The 21631-nt window shown below is 41.8% G+C and overlaps 1 protein-coding gene across 4 annotated transcripts in view; it reads left to right on the top strand.

Annotated features, from left to right (window-relative positions):
* Window positions 1-21631, top strand: part of LOC109981015 (IQ motif and SEC7 domain-containing protein 1) — a 91975-nt gene that overhangs the window by 18037 nt on the left and 52307 nt on the right. For 3 of the 4 annotated variants that reach the window (XM_065960879.1, XM_065960878.1, XM_020629624.3), the window contains one exon: window positions 5756-5863. In XM_065960879.1, the coding sequence (XP_065816951.1) occupies window positions 5756-5863 (108 nt within the window). Of the gene's footprint in view, window positions 1-5755; window positions 5864-20796; window positions 21100-21631 lie in introns of those variants that run through there. The other variant, XM_065960880.1, reaches the window with a different exon arrangement.

The following is a 21631-nucleotide window of genomic DNA, read 5'->3' as shown; positions in this document are numbered from 1 at the left end:
GTTCAAGCACACAGCTCTGTAAATATTTAGACAGCATAATAAAAATGGATGCCTTGTTTACTGTGAAAAACATCTACCTGGAGGTACAAATACTGTAACCTGATCCTCTGTTTCACTTCCATCATCTCTGGCATCAGCCTTCCTCCACAGATCTCAGCACTCATTGAGATGGGTGAATAAAAAAAAGCTGAAAAAATGTAAAGAAAACATGATCTCGTTTAAAAAAAATACATTTTGAAATTGTACTTCAGCTCTATAGTTTGGCTGAAACTGATATAGTGTTAAGTACCATGCAAAAAAAGAAGATTAAGAATAATTGATATTTCTTTCTGTCATCTTTGATCATATCATCACTGTATCTCTGTCCCGACAGAAGTGTCCTTTAGATATGTGGTTAACATGTTTATTGTTGCGTATCTCAGAGCCCCTTCATCTACTGATGGATGAATCTAAATAACAAAGTAGTTAAAACATTGACGCAAACAATTCCCCCCCCCCCCCCCCCCCCCCCCCCAACAAGAATGATGCCTGATGTTGTTGGAACAAATGTTCAGCTGAATCCTGGATGCCGTTCCTGGTTGTGAATTTTGGCCACAGCTCCTCCCTTCATTAATGTGAAGTGTTGGCATGCCAAGCCTTCTATTGTGCTGCTTCTTTATAATATTTCGTCTTAACATGTACAGATCTGCCAGCCGGTTTTAAGATCATGTGACTTGTTGGCAGCTGCATACACGTGTTGGATGCAAACGTGACTCCTGCTCAGCTCTTCAAATCAATGAACAGCCTGAGAGCAGTTCAACTAAAGAAATATCTCATCAGACATATTTTCTATCAGTTTGGGCAGTCATATGATCTAAGAAAGATATGTATTTATCGGAAAGGAAAGGCTGCACAAATGAATTATACAAATTACAAAACTTGACAGTAGCTGTAATAGCTGCAACTATTAATATCAGCCGGACATCTATTATCTTAGAGCTGCTCAACTTTAACCTCTATTGAAGATAATCTGTCCTCCCTGTTCCATCATCAAAGCATTTGCCAACACTAATATCAGACTTATTGTTTTTTTTTTATTTTTTATTATACTTAGCTGTTTGTTAATACTACACATACTTCTACCAATATTAATGACATTGCAGCTTCATTTTCCAAGCCCAGCACAGTTTCAGCAGATGGCTGTTCATCATGAATCTGGTTCTGCTTGAGGTTTTGCCTCTTAAAGGAAGTTGTCTCCTTCCTGTGCCTTTGCTAAGTGTTGATTAGTAGGCTACTGTTCTTATGGTGGAATAATGTTGCCTCTTTGTAGATGATTAAACAAAGCGTTAGGTCTTTTACCTGCTCTTTTGTAAAGTGGCTTAAGATAAAAAAAAATTAAAAAAATGAATTGGCGCTTTACAGTTAAACATTGATTGATATTTTCTTGGTATAGGACTAACATGTTAAAGCATAAATTCCCCATAGTGTAAGTACTGAGCTCCATCACACTCCTCCATGTGGACAGTAGACCAGGAGAGCCTCGGTGAACACTTCTTTTGCTAATCTGTCTCACACTTCCCATATGGATGTATCATACGTATCTCAGTGTAGTTATTCGGTGTGATCTCGTTTCAATGAAACAGCTCTGGATTTGATTGGCTGTGACTGTTTCTTTTGACTTCCTCCATCAGTCCCACGTTGCATATTGGCTCTGTGCTGCCAATGTAGTCGAGCTGACAACACACAGCACACTCACAGTCGCTTACATCTCTCAGCCTGTTAATGCACCACACTATGACACAAGTGAACCTGGCTGTTTAAAATTGAGTGTGTTACATGGCTTGGTAGGTTTCATTAACATTAATAATAGAAAAGCCAGTGAACTTGGCACAGGCTATCAATAAATAAGTCTGCTCCCAGTGGATTGCGTCGTACTGATTAGAAGAGGTTCGAGTGTTTAATAGTGTGTGTGTGTGTTGGTGTGTGCGTGGAGTGAAGGAGATTGGCCCTGTATTTGATTGGAGGATTATTCTCATACACACTGTACGGCTAATGAAAGAGGCGTAACAACTTGGCGGTGTTTAATTGGTCTGCTGTTCTGTAATCACGATGGATGGCTTCATTCAGATGTGATTAGAACCCGGCTGAGATAGCCAGGCAGCGCTCAGCAGCCTCCCTGACCTGCTTCTATCTGTCTGATTGTTCTTCACTGAACGTCTGATGAATCGATGTTCTCCTGCTCCTCGCTGCACTTTGGTACCACAGTCATTCATAAAGCCACACTAGAACACGACAAAAGCCTTTATCTCAATGAGAGCTAAGAAGGAGCAGGATGAGCGCTGCTGAACAGTTTGTAAAAAAATAATAATAATCCACTTGTGCTCCTTTATATTTATACTCGTTTACATGTGTTTCTTTAGGTTTTTTAACACTTTTACCAGTATTTAAAGAAAAAAACATTGATAACGCCTAAACACATGTATCTATCCTTCCTATGCCTGCTGCCACATCTTTCCAAAGTTGTTCTATCTGTTACCTGTCATGTCCACGTTATACCACCTACCCAAGCTCTTCTCTGACTTTTCCCTTATGGATGAAATTTCTTCCTCATTTGCAAAAAAAAAAAACTTCCTCTCAATTCTCATCCCCCTGGACACTGAGATGCTTCTAGATTTACCGAGGCCTTATCGTCATCTTAGACCAATTAAGATTCTGATTCTAACTCTCAAGTAACCTTTTTGTACTTGGCTCTGTCATAGTCACCAGTGTCACGTCATCCATGTATGCTCTAATTGGTGGGGGGCACATCAGATCCTTTCCAGTCCTTGCAGCCATCTGATTCTTTAATTAATTAACCCAGGATAAGATCAACTTTTATCATTGATTATCCTTTCTTCTATGATACTTCAGAACATAAGTCCACACAGAAAGCTGCGCTGTTCTGCCACCGTACATGTACTAGGGCTGCCTGCCACCAGTAAGTTTCAGAGCAGCAAAACATGACTGATATCCATTTGCTTATGATGTCTCTTAAGAAAACAACAACGGTACAGTTGTAGAATGTAACGTTAGTCAGAGCTACATTAATTCATGCAGTGTTGATTAGAAATGAGAGTTTCTCCGATGCTTTTGGTAGAGGGATATCCCGAGGGGGCTGCAGGCCGAGCTGCTGCTAACATTATCTGAGCTTGTTTGTAGGCTTTCTTCTGGTTGTTAGGTTAGGATTCCTTTACTGGTTGTCATTCCTAAGATTTAAATGGTAGCTGAATTATCTGCTGAGACCTCGTCCTCTCTAATCATACTGTACTGGTTAACAAAAGGAGCAAAAACATTCAATGGCACAGCTAGAAGTTTATTGAGTTTATTGTGTCCTTTTTCTATATGGCTGACTGTCAAACTACATAATAAAAGAAAGTGTCCTGTCATACATTATCTTTGCCAGGCAACACAAACATGATAGTGCTATTCTAACATCCAGGGTACTACAGTGTAGAGCAGTTCTTTTTAGTTCTGTCTGGTATTGGTCATTAAGGAAATTCAGGTATGAAAAATCCTTTTCATGACGAAAAAATAATGATCACCCAACAGTCCTACAGACAGGCTGCTGAGCGGTGCACATTCTGTCTGTCTTTATGAGCATGTTTAGTGTATGAAGGCCAAAAAGCTTGTCAGAGAATTTCAGTGGTGGGTGACTGGAGGTATTCTGGAGAGCCTCTGCGGGGTCTGTGGTTTTTATTCCCCTGTAATTCTCCTCAGAGGATTTTGGAGAAACAGAGAGACAGGGATTATAAACCTCCCCTTCATTGTAGAGAAGACAATGAAGACAAAAGAGCTTTGCTGGGCTGTTGTGGAGGTCAAAACAACACCAGTAAACAAAGTGTTACCAGTTCATTTAAAGATTCATTATAGCAAAGTTGTCGTATTTTGTGTAAAACATTGCATTTTAAAATAGAAGCAAAGGCACTGCACTGTTGCAGCTTCTTTTTCTCGTTACAAATGAAGCGTTCACTGACATAGTAATGTAGCAGCTGTTTTAAATCTGCAGGCAGGACACTGTTCGGAGACCAAACAATGTGTGTGGACTGAGCTGTTCTTAATTCAAACAGAAATCGAACCAAAAAAAAAAGGAAAGAAGAGCCGGTCGTAACCCCAGCACAGCGACACAACATGTCAGGACAGCTGGATCTTATATTTATCTGCAGGGACGAGAGGTGGCAGAGCTGTGTTTCTGGTGCTGCCTCTCACCCTCAGCAGGCTCTCTCTGCAGGGATCACACAAACGTATCGTCTTCCTCGACTCCCTAGCTGTCCCTTGTTGCCATGGAGTTAGATGCTCTACTTGGATATATTGTAGGAAACTGAGCCCGCTGCCGTCTTTGCCCTTGTGTGAGTCCGACTCCTTTCTAGTTTGCAAAGTGGATTTCAGCTCTTAATCAGGCACTGTTCTGAAAACAGTTCTCTCCACAGGAATGAAAGAAAACACAGCATGTATGTAGAACATTGTTAATGAAATGAAAGTGGTCTTGAACAAGATCTACATGTTAGACTGCAGAGTTTTCAGAGTTTCTAACTGGTGAGCAAAGGAAGAACAATTCAGAATATTGCAATGGTTCACAGCTCCAAACTCAGCCTGAGCAGAGACATTAGCATTTTTAGATTAATAATTCATAATGCCGAAACAGAAGCAAATGGCAGCAGCCATGACTCAATTAGCCATCGAGATTACTCAGAGGATTATTCACACATAGCATCAGTGTGCACATCTGCAACTCTTTGGAGGGATTCAATTCTTACTAAATGCTTTTTTGGATGTTGGTTGTGTTTTACTGGTTGTGTTTTACTTTTGATGGCTTTTTGTGACCGAGCCAGATGTTACTCTTTGTATATGAAGACCATATCCCCCCCCCCCCCGAGAGAGACGACATGTGTTAGGTGTCAGCCTAAGAAATGTCCCAGATTGTCTGAGACAACCAGCCCAGAGTTGGCAGTGCTCTGTGAAACCCTTCACAAACAAGAGATGAACGAGATTTGTCTCTGTTCCCAGATGAAGTGTTGGAGCAGTGATCAGTAGAGGTCACAACTGCTATACCACACACACCGACTTGCACAAGTACTAAAATAATAAAAGGGTTGGTACTGTAAATATCGTTGGAAGTGAAAGAGAAATGCTTAATTTGAAGTATTCAAGGTTAGAATTTAACTTCAATTTGCTGACACTACTTCAAACATGCTGAATTTTAAACATTATCTGGTGTGTCATCTATACAGCACGTCATGTAAAAATTGTTATATCTCAACAATTTCAAATGTCCTTGCAAGGTTGCAGAACAGACTTCACCTTATTGTCTTCGTAGAAGCTGTTAACAGTTTAGGAAACAACTGCTTATGAGTTGAATGTAATGCTGTGGGACAAAGAACACATAAATGAATCTTTATTTGTGTGTGTGAGATTTTTTTTCATACTTTGAAACAATTCTCATTGAGGATACTTTGATTTAATATTCCATTTAAACTTAGCAGACACTAGAGGATGGTTACGATACTAAATGTAAGTTTCATCAGCTGTGCTCTATTTGTGATCAAACAGAAATATGATACAGTACTGAGATATACTCCCCCCCCCACCCCACCCCAGAGAAATTCCTCTAGGGGATCCTTGACTTTGACTTTAATACAGAATATTCACACAAGACATACATTTTTATTTGACACCTGCCCCCTCTATGCCAACAGTCTGAAAATGGGTTTTTATTGTAACACTGTTTGTCCTTCTGTAGGAGACATGCCTCTCTACCTGTGGAAGTTCCAGAGAATCCCGGGAGATTGGTGTCTGCGGGCCACAGACGAGTCGTTCCCTGCCGTAAATGGAAGTCTGCGTCCTTTGGGTACAGTAAGATGTTGTTTTTGTGATTACATACTCAATGTTTGTCCCGCAAGTACAACAGTGTTTCCAGCACGGTGGCACAACACTCATTTTCTTGTCTTAACTCTTGTCAGTGTCTAACAGTTGTAAGAGTGGATATGGACGCCCTGGTTATTAGGCTGTCTTTTGCAGACGGGTGGACCGTGACAGCTTGACGGCCACAGACGATGCTGTGATCTAATATTTGAGTCTCTGCAGCTGAGTTCAAAGTCAGCGGCTTTTTATGACACGGCATTTTCAGTGCTGCAATGTTGATTTCCTGATGTGTCCAATGAACTCCAGTTGCCAAATGCACCGGAGGACGAGGTCATCAAGCCTAAGACTTAATGAAATATGATCCGTGCATAGAAACTGCTCACCCATTAGCCTGTGCTTAGCTTGGAGCTGGAGAGAGCCTCACGAAAAAGGAAAACACAAGGGGGAGACGGGCGCAGACAGTTGCAGAGAGTTTCAAAAGACGCCTCCTACTGTAGTGCCGTGTGCTTGATCATCAAAAACATGAGTAATCCATAGCCCACTTTTGGCTCGTGCGCAGCCCAAAAATAAATCCCAGAGCATAGTGGTAATGTCCTATTTTTAAAAAGCAGCGTTCAGAAGTTTCTGATGAGCAGGAACATCTGTGGGTTTTTTTTTAGACTTCCCTTAAACTGCAGCAAAAAGAGAAGAATTTGCCATTTCTGGCTGATTAATGACTCACTCCAATGTGTTCTGTCTGGTTGTCCCCGTGTGATTATTGCACTGTTTGTAATTGTGAAGCACAGCTGAGAGCTAATAGGTTAAATGGATCATGACTGTAAACAAGATGATGGCTGTGATTGGAGGTTGATTGTTTTTCCTCTCTGGCTCAGTAGCATTTTCTTTTCCTTTTTTTTTTTTTTGCCTCTGCTTAGGCTCAAGTTGTTTCTCACTGTCAACCACTGAATGTATTAATGATGACGATGCAAGAGAACATACCCCCATTTCATTTTTAGAATCCTTTTGTCTTTGCTGAATTATTTCTGTTGTTTGCTTTGTTACCTTTTTTACGGAGGTGAGCAATTGGATTGAAAGCGAGAGTTTGTGCTGAATATTGACTATTATGTTTTTTAATTTCATCTGTGTAACCTTCATTAATCAAGAAGCCTCTTGAGATTTGTTTTATTAGGTCGGTGTCAATCTATGTGATTAGGGGGCATTAACAGTGAGTGTGTGCTAGAAAGGCTTTACACACACACACCTATTCACATGCACGAGAAATGTAAAATTGATCCAGACTCTTTTTTTTTTGATATGGGTTGACCCAACTTATGGCCTTGACTTGTGCAGACCACTCAGCCCCCCCCCCCCCCCCTCCCCCCCCAAAAAAGATTTCACTTAATTTCTACAGAGTAATGTGAATAAATTGGGTAATCATTCTCCATTTTGGCTCTCAGTGTGGGATTGGTCTTTGTGAATGTCTTAGAAGGAATGGGAGGAAGTGAAATATTAATTTGTGTGTCGTTTGTGAGCAGTTCTTCACTTGCCCTGCAGTCTGCTGAATCACTCCACTTGTTTCAGATGTTTTCAGTGAGCATATTAAAGAATTTCATTTTAAAGAAAACTTTCATTAAAGGAAGTGTCTGTAGTTTTAAGTAGTTAATTCAGCAGGAACGTCTTCTCCCAAGAAAAAAAAAGCAGAAGTTATCTCAGCCTAGTTCATTTTGAGCTTGCATTACTCTCTGACGTCTGTTGGAAGGCTGTTGTTCTCTGAAAGTTCCCCTTGAAGCTCACAGACTTTGGTGGGTGAGTTTAAGAGAGTAATAGGAATTAATGGGGAAACTTTGGTGTTGAAGAAGCAGCGTGAGTGACCTGCTATATGTGCGTAATAGCCGCGTTTGGGCGATCTCTTGGGATGAGCATTCAGAGCGAGCAGAGACGCTGCTGGAGTGTAAAGCAGACGCAAACCCCAGAGGCCTTCTTAGATTGTTGCCTCTACCCCACATTTGATTCTTTACCTCTCTCTCTTTGTTCGCCCTTCTCTCGTATTACTCTGCTCTCTGCGGTTTTTTTTTTTGGTTTTTTTTCCTGTTTACTTCTCTTTTCTCTCCCTCCTGCTTTGCAACAAAGCAATCACTTGCAGAAGTAGCATTTGATCAGCTTTAGGAATACACGGCCAACGAAATAGGTTGAGTGTGCATATTGGAGTCAATACAGTTAACTAATGATGTTGCTGTTGAAACGCTGGGTATATGATGTTTCTGCCACTAAATGTGCAAAAATGATCATCAGAGGAAGTGTTGAGTAAATGAGCTCAGAGGTTCAAGAACAAGCTCACAAAGTGCTCAAACTGATGGTAAAATGACTAAGCAGCGTATCAGAACCGGCTCATCCGGATTCAAGGAGCACACAGTGAAACTCACCAAATGTTGTGTGGACATGTTTTGTTTGGATAGACACCAGCATGTTGTTTTTGTTGTTGACAAACGTAAACGAAGAAAAAAAGTTCATGAACGGTGTCATGTTTTATGTTACATGTTTGTCTTTCCTTTTTAGAACAGAAAATTGAATTGGAGCTTTTGAATACACCATTTCATTTTCTTTTTTTAAATTAAAATATTACGAACTGTGTTCACTAAGTGAGTTGCAACTTCTTAGTTGTTCTTGTGTAGTTGTACAGTTGTATATCTTTATTGAGAGGAAAGGGGATAGAGTCAGAAAATAGGGAGATAGAGAGAGAGGACATGCAGGAAAGGAGCCGCATGTCGGATCTGAACCAGTGTCACCCACCTCGAGGATGATTCAATTAATTACTACTAAATATTATTTTACTGTCACTTAAACCTTCAACATTTATTATTAGCAAAGAATGAATTTCATTCATAACATTTTAACATTTTTTTTTCCTACAATGAAATCTATTAGCATTAGATTTAAAATGCTCAGAACAACAACAAATCTTTGCATTTGAAAAGCTGCACTCAGAGCCGAATCAAATATGACTTTCTCTTGGTTAAACAACATATAAAATTGATTTTTAATGATACTACTAATGTATTCACTGACTCATCGTTTCATTTAATTGTGTTTCTCTCTCAAACATGTATTCATTATCTGTGGGACACAGGACAGGAGAATGTTTCTGTTAATGTGACGTAACGCGCACTGTTACCATTACCCAGTTTAATTACGGGGCTGTAGTGATGTGTGCGTGCGTGCGTGCGTGTGCGCGTGCGTGCGTGCCTGTGTGCGTGTGTGTGTGTGTGTGTGTGTGTCTGTGTGTGTGTGTGTGTGTGTCTGTGTGTCTGTGTGTGTCGATGAAGATGCCTTCAGTGCAATAGAATATCTGAACCAGAACAGAGGTATTAGATTACCTGACCTCTACCAGAGTCACCAGCATCCAATCAACGAACATGTTTCTGAAGGTGTTTAATGTCTTTCCATTCCTGACTTGTCCACCCTGCTGGCTGCTTCAATCAGCAGCAGCAGCAGTAAACCTGAGCATGTAGAGCCTGCAGCAGAGGAGAGGAAATCACAGTAAAAATGAAACGCCAAGCATAAAAGAGCGAAATGTTAAAACACTGAAATGGAAATACATTAAATGAAAGAGGTGGGGTTTTCTTTAAGACATGAATAATAAATTGGATACTTAAATCGTTGCCTTTAACTACAGAGATGGCTGAACTGACAATAAAAGTAAGGCGAAAATGGCTCTTTGATTTGCTGCAATCTGAATGGGCATTATTAAACTCAATTTGAACTTGGCGACAGCACTACAGCGTGAGTATAGTCTTTGACTGGGACTTCTTACTTTATATTATCAATCTTTGCTTTTCATTGGCTGAACCATCAGGACGTATTTACAAAATTTCCTCTGAAATACCGTAAAAAAAGACTAGGCGCACATCCAAGCAAACTTCATACAGGTGCAAGGACAAAACAAGTATACACTGCAGAAAAAAAGAGAAAGATCCACACACTGTTTAGCTCCCAAAGAGCAACTTTATGAAGGGCTGTACATACAGAAACAATATGGTTTGATGTTTCATTGATCAGCTAAACACTTTAAAAACATGCATTCAATGTATTCTTTTGTGAATCATCCTGAAAAAGAATGAGAAAAAGTCTTCAGCCTTGATAGCGCAGAGAGGAGGGATGTGTTACTGTTGCTCAGCTGTTATTAGTGTGGATGGTACTCTTTTTGTAAAGTTCTTCAGCAACTTTTTACACTTTGTGGGTCCTTTGTGAGACTTTAAAGTTGGCGGCGATAAGCTATGATCTTGATTAAGGGTTTTTCAACTCTAAAATGTCGTCCTTTTCAAATATCGCCCAGGCTACATAATCACTCAGTTGTTCTTAGGCTCTTAAATACTTGTTCAATATTAGGGGAGACTGAAACACAAGAATTACACAGAATTATTATATCTTAAACGGGTTGCAGAGACTCGAATGTCCAGCGTAAGCTTGGCTTTAAAATTACCCAGCTGCCTGACGTCAGTATACAACTGATTATGAAGTCTGTGAGCTTCTCTATTTCCCTTGTTTTTTTTTAAAATTTCCTCCTCCCATACTGCTGTGTGGGTCCGTCATTAAAGGAGGCCTACTGAGTCAAAATGTCTGCATTGTTGTGGCTAGTTTCTATCGTAAGGTGTTGTGTTGGTTTCTGCTGCTTTTCCCCAACGTGTGTTATCTTCCCATGACTGTGGTGTGCAAAGTTCTCGAAGTGGGAGTTAAAATCAGGAAGTGTGTTTTATGTGGGGTTAAGAAAGTAAAAGTGGAGCATTCGGCCCCCCACCAATGAGGATGCAGGATTATAGATTATTGTGAGATGGGATAATTGCTCTGTACGGTCTACCGAAGAGAGAAGAATCTGAATTTATCTTAAGGCATGTGGCTGTTACTTGAAAGGAAATGGCACAAATGAAAATTACGTGATCAGATCTGACGTATGAATACAGATGACGCCATCCACAGGGGGAAAAAGATACTTCTGATGTGAACTGATCAGAGGTTTTAGCATGTAGCAGTAGCTGGTGTATTCATCGCCTGCAGCTGCAGTCTAGTTCAGTCCTGTCCGGAGCTATAAGACTTCTGTGCAGCCACAAAGCCCAGCTCAAGGCTGAATGAAGGCTTTTAAATACCGAAGATGCTCTCCTGCTTCTACTCCCCTCTCTTTTGATTCTGTCTTCTCGAAAAAGGTTTGCTGTCAGAATCCATTTATCAAAGAAACAACATCTGCTTCTCTGTATCCTTTCACCCTTTCTGAATCTGTTTGTCTCAGCAGCACCCTTTTTTTCCTGTTCAATTAATGAATGACCCCCCCCCCCCCCAAGGAGTTAAATGTCTGCATTGACGGACAGATCAAATCAGCGTCTTTAGCAGGCGGTCATGTTGAGGTGTAAATCTTTCTGCAAACATTTACATCCCTCTTTAAAGCTCCCACTGGATCACCAGAAGGTTGTAGAGTTGCTAATATCTCACTGCTCCGTTTATTTGTGTTCTTGGTTGTGATTTGGCGTATACGGCTGTTTGAACTGATCTGAACCAGGAGCTCCATTTTCAGGTCTAAATAATTCAGATGCTTAATGGTGTTCATTATAGGGAATGACTATTTCCGAACAGAACCTGTGATTATCTGCAGGGCCCCTCTAATAATACCCCTGCAGAGACTATTGATCCTCGGGAATGGCCTGATCACAGCCCCCCCCCCCTTTCTCCTGCCGTGATTGCCTGAAACAGCTGATAGCTGGAGGCTGCTGTGATGTAGCCACGGGGGTGAATGCGGCATGAGTGTCATATGCAGAAGAAATTGAAAAATATTACCAAATGGGTGCATGATCCCTGCATTGTATGTCATTTTGTGTTCCCCTCTGCTGGAGCCCCCCCTGCCCGCTCCCATACACACACCTCTCTGTAAGGCCTTGGCTGTATCTGAGGTCATTTGGGAAAAGGCCTTAACGACATAGTAAACATTTATCGCACGTGGCAGCTAACAGTCCTGGCTAAATGAAGGAGCGGTTTCTGTGTTCCAGGGTTGCTGTCGGTTTCATAAAGGCGGTAATGAAAGTGCCTTCCGCCTCCTATAAAACCCACCCAGCTGAATGGATTCTTCCTTTATTGGAAGCTTTTTTAATTTACTGCTGTTAGTATTGTAAAGTTTGATTCCAGCAGATGGAAATCACAACTTCACAATGATTTAACAGCCCCATGAAACAGAGTGCCCACTTCCATGATGTCTTTGAACTCCTGGGAAAAAGCTCCCGGTTTGTCTTTTGAAGTTTGCAGCTTCTGTTTCGTCATCGCATTCTCTCAGAGTTAATTACAGGCTCCGCGCTGCGCTGTGGAGCCCCATCAATTGGAAACACACACTTTTGATTCTGGAGTGCATGCAGCCCATGTGGCCTATGATAAGATTCTTTAACTCTTAAGTTAACCAAAGGAGAAATATGTGTCTCTCTTTGTGCCTTTTTGCTGTTGATCCTTCGGCCAAGGAAGAGGAGCCTGAGAGTGTGTATTTAAATGTGTTGCTGTTTTCTTACTTGCCTGCGTTGTTTTGCATTCAGACAGCCACGTCGCACATAAAACGGTTTCAAGGATCGCAACAGAATGTAAAAAAAGTCTGGCCAGTGTTCAGTTGTCAGAGTAGTCACGGTCGTTCATGAGTCCCTGTACTATTGAAATACTCTGCAGAGACTTAAAGGGATGTTTAACTATTATTTTTATTATTTTTATAGATTATTGCATATTACAGCATTTTTCACACATATTAAAACACTAACTTTTCTAATTTTTATTTGCAATTTTTTTTCAGTAATTCTGACTTCATACTATCAACAACAACTATACAGTGTTATTTATTTTTTATTCAAAATTGCTAGAACTTCAAAAGCTCCTGTAAGGAACATTTGGTCCATTTGGTCCGTTTTTGGCGCCCCCTGTTGACAAAGTGGTACCTCTTAGATCTTTGCTCATGATGTCCTCTACTGTGTAAATCAGGATTAATGACAAAAAAAAAACCTCATCAGATTTTCTTTTAACATTAAACATATCACTCATTGAGAATTATTGCTGGGGAATGAAAATGTTGTTTCTGCTGCTTGTTATCATCTTGTCTGACCATGTAGCAGTGATTTCAGGAATTAGAAATAACTGTAAAGCAATAATCCTTCTTGTCCCTAATGGTCTTGTTAGTGTGTGTTGTATAGAGGCATCATTATTCTTTTCAGTCTGTTCCAACACTCAATTTGAAAAACTCATCACAGGAGCTTTAAGTAGTGAAACACTTCGTCGATCGATCATTAATGACTGGCCAGGTGATGAATTTTCCAGACAATTTTAATGATCACTGTACAAATGGTCCAATGCCTTTTAATCGTCGACATAACAAGCCAATATCAATACCTGTGTTTTTGCCTGTGTGATGTACTGTATTTCTCTAATACATTTAAAAAAGAGATCATCTTATTGGTGGAAACACACTTAATTCTGATACGTTGAATATCACTGCAGGTGATCATTTTCATGACACTGATTGATTTAAGGGGTTGTTGATAAATGATGATATCTGATGGGTTAACTTTCTAACCCCTTACGGCTGGGCCACATTTCAGGCAGTTTTAGAGGGAGACACTAATAATGGTATTTGAAAAAACTATTCCTCATTCATTCTAGTTATTCATGAAGCAATAACACAAAACATCCTCCAATTCCAAGTTCTCACATTTGACAATTCACTGCTTAACTCTCATTGATAGACGGAAGCCGTTAATCTGTGTGTAGGTACAAGATTTCCTTGAGTTGGTGTGACCTCTTACTAAACATGATGTCCTTTTGACACATAATGCCATCATTCATAAGGCAAACATCCAGCTAGCAGTTAATATCCAGCTAATATGGTCATTGCTAAAGACATGGTGCACTTGAGAATTATGTTTGTATATATTGTCAGCTGATGGAAAAGAAACGAATAGCAGCTTGATAACAGGAAATGTGTGTTTTTGTGCTTCTTTTTTCAGAAAGACAGGAGGAGTTGGTGTAACGTGCATTGCGTCTGGAATAAATGTGTCCCTGCATGCTGCAGTAATGGAAAGACACCCAGGTGCCCGTTGTGACAAAACCATGCGTGACAACAGTGTGATTTTTGAGGCTTTTGGGTGATGGAAAAGCAACCAATCTAACCAATGCACCTCACGCTCCTAAAAAACACATCACAACATGTTTTGTTTGAGTAGTGTTATGGCTGCATTCTAACACCCATTGTCACTTTCCCTGCTGAAGTAGATATAGGCAGAGATTAGAAATTCTCCCTCGCGTAGCTTATCTTTTCATCAGCTCCTCCATGCCAAAGTAATATCAGGCGGAGGGCCACTGGGCGCTTTAGATCCATCTCCCAGTCTGATTGGAGGCAGTGTGTGTGTGTGGGGGGGGGCTTACAGGGAGGAGGTAAAGGAGCAAAGACTATTCCTCCAGAAAATAAGATTGGAGAGCAGCATGATCACTTGATCGCAGCTGCTTTTTCAGGGATTTTGTCCGTGTATATGCGAGAAGACATAATCAAGATGCTGCCGCTGCTGGATGGGTGAAATCTCCTGCAGAAAGTGCAGATGAAAGAGGGATTAGACTGTGAGAATAAAAAGGGTCTGTATCAAGCATGAATGAGACATGCAAAAACAGCTCAACCCGATCAGGGGGGGGTCTGGGCTGACTTTGTGCCTGTTTGTGTGATATTATACATTGATGGCAAAATAAATAGGAAATCAACTTCTCTCTTTGGCTGCTGATTTAAGATTTACGTGCAGTATTTCAGAAGATATCTACACACCTCTTTAACACATCAGTCAAGGGGGATAATAAAGAGAATAAATTGAATGCATTTATTATTATTAACAGCATGGAAGGATGGATTTACTCTGTTGATCCCAAACTACAATCAAGGTGTTACAGAAGCTTAGCAAAAAACAAGTTTAGTATCAGAAAATAAATACACTGTAAATAAACTGTGATGTTTAAAAATAGAAATATTTACTTTACTTTAAATGAGTGATAAGCCAAGGTGATAGATCTTGAATCTGATGACATTCTGTAACCCCTGATAGAGGTAGTCATGGCAACGGAAGTTGGCTAAAATACACATTAAAACAGTGATAATAAACACGTAGGATACAGAGGTATCATGAATAATAATAATGAGTATATATAGTTTTATGGATACTTATAGGCAGTACTATAGTAAAGTACAGTTATTAGACTATTTCTAATATGTTCTACTTCATAATTCAGCTCGATTAAAGGAAGAATGTGCAACATTTTACACATAAATATAGCAGAAATCCAGTATATCCTCTGTAAATATCTCTGAGTCATTACTGTCTATATGAGGGTGACTCGCGAGTCCAGCTGTCTGTGATGTTGCCTGAGCTGTATTTACATCGTGTTTACATGCACAGCCAGCCGGCTCGTCCCCTCGAGTATGAAAGCTGTTTGATTGATGGACTAGAAAAGAAGAATAACATACACATACTACATTTCTCACTGCTTATTTGAATGTCACGTAAGCGTTTTCAAATCATTCCGTGTAAATCCACATACACTGTGAAGCTACGAGCAAACTAAAGAGCGCTATACCCTTAGCCTGCAAACACAACAATGGCAGCTCAAGACCGCTTGGGCGTAGTGCTTAATTATGGTGCATTCCACTTTGATTACTCCTTGGTGCAAACGCGAGGGGAGAGGGGTTGGAGGTGTGTCGCTGTAGGAGAGCGGAGGATTCAGTGTGGCGGAGTTTTCTCCAAACAGAAGTTTGTTTTGGTTTCATGCTGGTGCTCATCTACTGGATCAAAAAGTCACACATTCTTCCTTTAATGTCAGAATGTCTCAATCGAAACTCCAGTATACTAAGTGGCACTATCTATCTCGATATTCAATATAATACAGATAACATGCTGGCTTTTACATCAGTTTTAAGAATCTAATCCTGTTGTCTGTAATAGACACATGGAAGCTTTTTTCGGCATAACAATACATATACTTTTCTGTTCAGTGGTGATTCTAGAGCTTGTTGGGGCCCTATAGGAGAAAATCAACGTTCAGCAGGGCAACAAGAATGCCCCCCCCCCCCCCTTAGGGAAGGTTTCCTACCGTCATTGCTGAATTTGCACATTTGAGGCTGCTGCTTTGGGGCCCCTCACTGGTCTGGGGCCCCAAGCAGTTGCCTGCCTTGCCTGTTGACAAGCAGAGCCCCTGTTTCTGATACTCATTTAACAGCAGGACTTTTCTGTGGTGGACTATCTTCTAGTATTTACTCTGACTCAACCAAAAGGTCTGATTATCTGTGGACATCACGTGTGTGTCTCAGTGCATCCATTGCTACCCATCAGTATTACTGACACCTGCGGATCATGAAGTGTGAGGCCTGTGGGGTCAAGAAACGGCTCAGTCTGAACTTCTCAGTCAGCGGCAGAGAGAGAGACAGCTCTTTGTTTTGGTCTGCGATGAAAAGCTCGTCTGTCTTCTGCCTCCGATGTTCTCAGGCTGGAGGCCAAGTCAGTGACAGGAGGAGCCTTCGCACAGCGCTGTGCCCTCTGCCAGAGAGCTGCAGAGACTTTGTGCTGGTTTATTACATGGAAAAACAGCGAGAAAGAATAAACCCCTCATCTAAAGCAATGGGTGGAGAGGTCAGTGGCCCAGGGGGAGCTCAGTTTTTCCAGCTGTTAAAAACAACTTGAGTGCTTAGCGAACTGTTTTTCTGCGGAATTGTATCAGAAAACTAAACACATCACAGCTGAAATGGCAAAGATAACATTGGCTTGGATATGTGACAGACAGCACATATTCACGAGTTCTTCAGATTCAGTGACATGTTTCTTTCTGAATAATGTATTGAATCCACATAGTATGTTTGATTAAAGTGGCTTAATTAAGCATTCAACATTTCAACATGTGCTTTCCCTCAGTTGGTCTGTGGACTAACAATAAACCTCCTGCGGGGAATAATTTCTCATCATCAGTAATGGTATCAATCACAGCAGGCTGCCGTCATTCATGCAGACGAGGTGAAGCACTGCCATCTTGTGGTCGGTAGATCTAAGTGCCTCTCTCCCGTCATTCTCTCTCTCTCTCTCTCTCTCTCTCTCTCTCTCTCTCTCTCTCTCTCTCTCTCTCTCTCTCTCTCTCTCTCTCTCTCTCTCTCTCTCTCTCTCTCTCTCTCTCTCTCTCTCTCTCTCTCTCTCTCTCTCTCTCTCTCTCTGAAGTGTTTGAAGTGGGCTGAAGTAGAGGAGACGGCATCCCTGCAGAGCTGCTCCTCTGGGGGTTAACATAATGCTTCCTACTGTTTGGCACTCACAGTTCCACCAGCAATGTTTGTCCGATCTATTGTGCAGACACATTAAAAAAATAAAAATAAAAAAAAACACACAACGGTGAGAACACACCGTTTCTGTTGTTAAAGGATAGGTAGGACCCAAAGAGGCCAGGAAGAGAAAACCAGAATGCACTTTGATGGGAGTGAAGTGCTGCATCAGTCTTTGAGTAGTTCGAGTGTACAGGATGTGCTGTTATGTGACCTGCAGCACTTGTTTATCGCAGTTATCCGTCTTTATATCTGCAAAGACAACTCAGCAGAGACTGACAGCCTGTTCAGCTAGAAAGCAGCCATGTCAGGAAAGACTTTGATTTTCGCTTCCAGTTGAGCTGATCTGAAGGTTTTTCCTTCTCTTCTCAGTGTCAGAATAACCGTGCTGCTGCATTTGAGGATTCTTTTCAATATTTATTAATCGGCTATTTATGTTTTCTATGAATATCTTAGGTTACTAGAGAGCATATTACTGACAGTCCTCAGAAGTTGTTGCGGGAAAAAAACATCATGCAAAGCAATCAGTTTAGTATTATAAAACATTTAAAATGGTGAGATTCAAGAAAATAAAATGTTGATTCATTTGCTTCGAAACCTCTTGAATCAATTACCAAAAGTATAGCTGATGAGCCTTTTAATGATTTTATGATTGTACACGCTTTTGTGTAAGAATGGTCAGCTCCAGTTCTGACAGTAGATTTATTATTATTATTTTCTATTACATTAAGGTGCTTTATTTATTATTCATAAAAGCTAATTGAAGATTCCTGCTCATCAGTCATCCTCCTCCATTTAGGGCCGTATTTCATTACGTATTGCATTTACCTCTTACAGTAAAGTCTTCCACAGTGTGTGTTCATGCATGTTGTTCTTGTGTGCATATCATTGATGAAAGTGTTTATTGGAAGCCTTCTGCCAACAGTCGTGCAGAATCCTGCTTCTCGTTTAGTCCAGCAGCTCACATCAAACACGGAGGCCAGCTGGATTAAAAAAAAGGGCCATATGGTGACAGAGGACAGCGGGAAGGTGGCACCAGAGGACCAACGTGTGCAATATTTGTACATCACAAAGGCCACACGCAGCATGTCTTGTTATGTGTAGGGCCATGCTGTGTCAGAAAAACAAAATGGCACTTAAAGCATTAACTCCAGGGTTTGTAATAGTGTTGGTGCTTCTGCTTTTTTTTTTTTTATGTATGTCAGTGTATGTTTTGTATCTAGGCTTTAGAGCTTTTGTGTTGAAATGCGTTCTGCTCCTCAAACCATGAATTTAAGGTTATTTGTCAATTTGATAGAGCGTCTTGCCCACAGCTCTGCTCCTCCTGTCTGTGTGTGTGCCCCGACTACTAACGCTGTGTAGTTCAGAGATACACTCTGGCTCACCGCTGCACCCTGTCAGAGCCCCTCCCCCCATAACCTTTCAACGTTCATACACAAGTATGTTTACAGACCCACACAGCGAATAAAGGACACAAATTGGTCTACAGTAGAAGAAGAAGATTTGGTGGAACCGTGCACGAGCCCCCTTGAGGAAAATGTGCTAATCATGATACAGGGCTGTTGTAGATAAAACTCACTAGTCCTGACAGCATGACAATTCACCTGGTGTTTTAGTGCAAGCGTCTGTTATTCAAAGGCTGCGATTTTCAGGAATCCATAGTGTTAGAAAGATCTTGAGGTCACAGAGTATTAAACTTAAAAACATTGATCAAATTTATATTATTTTAAATGGTAAAAGAACTTGAGCTTGTTTAGTGCTTATGGTAGAAGCTGCTATGTTAAGTGACCATCTGAAGTATCCCATTCCTACACATTAATACGCCACTGACAAAGCAGAGTGAGCAACTTTGGGCTAAGTGTCTTGCCCATGGACACATCGGACATATTGCTGCAGGAGCTGGGGATCGAACCCCCCCGACCTTCCGGTTGAGAGACGACTGACTCCACCAACTGAGTCACAGGGAAGAAGCACCAAATTTGGCTCAGCACATGTGCTTGATAATTAGAAGGTACATGTTACAAAGCCAGTTCAATTAGCATCACATGATGCACATACACAATTAGCCACTACACAAGTTCATTAACAAACAAAGAACAAGGTCTGACAGAGCCTTTCACCCTGCTGTTCAACACTCGATACATTGACGGCGCTGTGTGCCATTGAGTCGACCACGGGATGAAACACATCCTCCCCTCGAGACTGTGTGAGCCTCAGCCCAGGGTTCCTGTATATAGCCGTGTGTGTGTGTGTGTGTGTGTGTGTGTGTGTGTGTGTGTGTGTGTGTGTGTGTGTGTGTGTGTGTGTGTGTGTGTGTGTGTGTGTGTGTGTGTGTGTGTGTGTGTGTGTGTGTGTGTGTGTGTGTGTGTGTGTGTGTGTGTGTGTGTGTGTGTGTGTGTGTGTGTGTGTGTGTGTGTGTGTGTGTGTGTGTCTGTCTATATCCTGTGTGTGTCCAACTAGCCTACTGTATGTGTTTGTGTGTGTGCAGTATTTTTGTGTGTGTGTGTGTGTGTGTGTGTGGCTTTATTAGGTCCTGATGAGAGCTTGTCTCCATAGACACCCTGCCGACTGCCTCCCTTATTACCTGGTGAAGGTGTCAACAACGGTGCCATATGTTTCCTACAGTAATAGCAGCGCAGGAATTTTTTTGCTGAAAGACGCCAAATTTTAACACAGTCTTCCTTTTATGTGCCTGAATTAATGCTACATCTCCAGTCATGTTGCCCTATTTCAGCTTAATATTTAACACGTTTCTTTCTTTCTTCTTTTTTTTATCACTTGTACATGACGCAATATCAGTGCAAGCCTCATCTCTTTCTGACTTTGTGTTTCTAACAAAACCTTAAGTCCAGAACTGTACTCTACAAAATGATTTTTTTTTTCCCTTATTATTTCTGGTATTTTCCTGTGCTTTCATCTAATATCAGCCTCAGCTCTGCAGTGTTTCCTTTTGTTTTTTATATACAGACTGCTTGAACCATACCTACAGCAACACCTTACCTGTTTGCACCATCCCTCATTAGACGGGAAAGTCCCATCTGTTTTAAAAGACACTCCAGAGAAATGTGCATTGATTCCAGAAGAGGGAGAAAGATGGAGAGGAAGGGTGGGGGGGTGAGTATGTGAGAAGAAGTGAAATAGGAAAAGAGAGAAAGGAGAGAGAGAGCAAGGGAAAACAAAATGGGAGGGAGGGGAGAAGGCATGATAATGAGCCCTACCTCTGACACATCCTCCTGTTTCTATGGAGACCAAGGAGCCAATCATGTGGCACTGCTGAGGACTGTACTACTCAGAGCAGATAAGAGGGTGGTGAGAATCACCCGCAAATGATTCTCAGTGTTCATGAGAGGCTTTGAAAACCTCCTTGTTGCTCCACTCTTGGATGCTTTGTATTGAGGAGATGCATCCTCCTGTGCATGGACACCGGAAAAGAATCACCCACCCTTTAAACAGAGTCTTCTCATCAGTGCTACAGCTTATTTAGCTTCTAGGCTCTATGACCCCCCCCCCCCCCCCGCCTCTAGCCCTGTTCCTCCTGCTCCTCCCTCCTCCTCCCTCCGCCTCCCTCTGCATCTCCTGTGCCCCCCCGCCTCCCCAGCAGCCGCCAGCCTCTTGGACGCTCCTCGTTACATCACTCACACTGCTCTCTGGCAGCCCGTGTTTGTGACTGGGAGGGAGAGAGAGAGAGAGAGAGGAGAGAGAGTGAATGTGAGTGAGCCCCCCCGTGTGCGCACGCCATCCCCACCACCATTGAGTCCACATTGACCAGCAAACAGGATGGACAAGCCGAGCGTGTGGCGCGCCGTGGTGAGCAGCACGGACCCCAGGAGAACGCGAGACCCCGGGTCCCACTCCAGCAGACCAGGCTCTGCCATGGGCTACCGGCTCTACGACATGTGAGTAGCATGTTTAGCGTGAATTGTACTCCTACTAGGACGCCAGTGGTGGGGCTCCCATTCATGGAGACAGCGGTTGTGTGGGTGGATGTGGAAAACACGGTGTGTCTACCTCTCCGGTGTCTCTGCTGAGTCACTTATGGCATCCAGACCTTGCTGTGTCCTCTTGTGTACCCTCTCTGTGCTCTTAGTAAACAACCTCTCTCCTGGGGAGGGGCAGCCAGCTGGAACATGTGTTTGTTTTTTGTGTGAATGAGGTGCCAAATTGTCACCTGGATTTCTAAAAAAAACCATGTGTCTTCACGCAGAGTGGTGATAGCTGAGTATCCCTCTGAGTCCACCATTGGGACTAATACCACAACAGAGTCATGTGAGCAACGGTTTCAGACCCTCAGGATGCTGAGAGAAATGACTAATTTCTGGAAGATGCTGTGACAGCTCCCGTTGGATGCACGAGTTCCTTGCAGCTTCTGCCCCGCATTTTTGGGTGTGAATGTGTTCCCGTGTGGGATTTGTACAATTGTGTATGTGT

Source organism: Labrus bergylta, chromosome 12 (genome assembly GCF_963930695.1).
Source record: "Labrus bergylta chromosome 12, fLabBer1.1, whole genome shotgun sequence".
In the NCBI taxonomy this organism is placed as follows: Eukaryota; Metazoa; Chordata; class Actinopteri; order Labriformes; family Labridae; genus Labrus; species Labrus bergylta.
The sequence above is the reverse complement of the archived record's forward strand: the minus strand, read 5'-3'. Positions and strand labels throughout refer to the sequence as shown.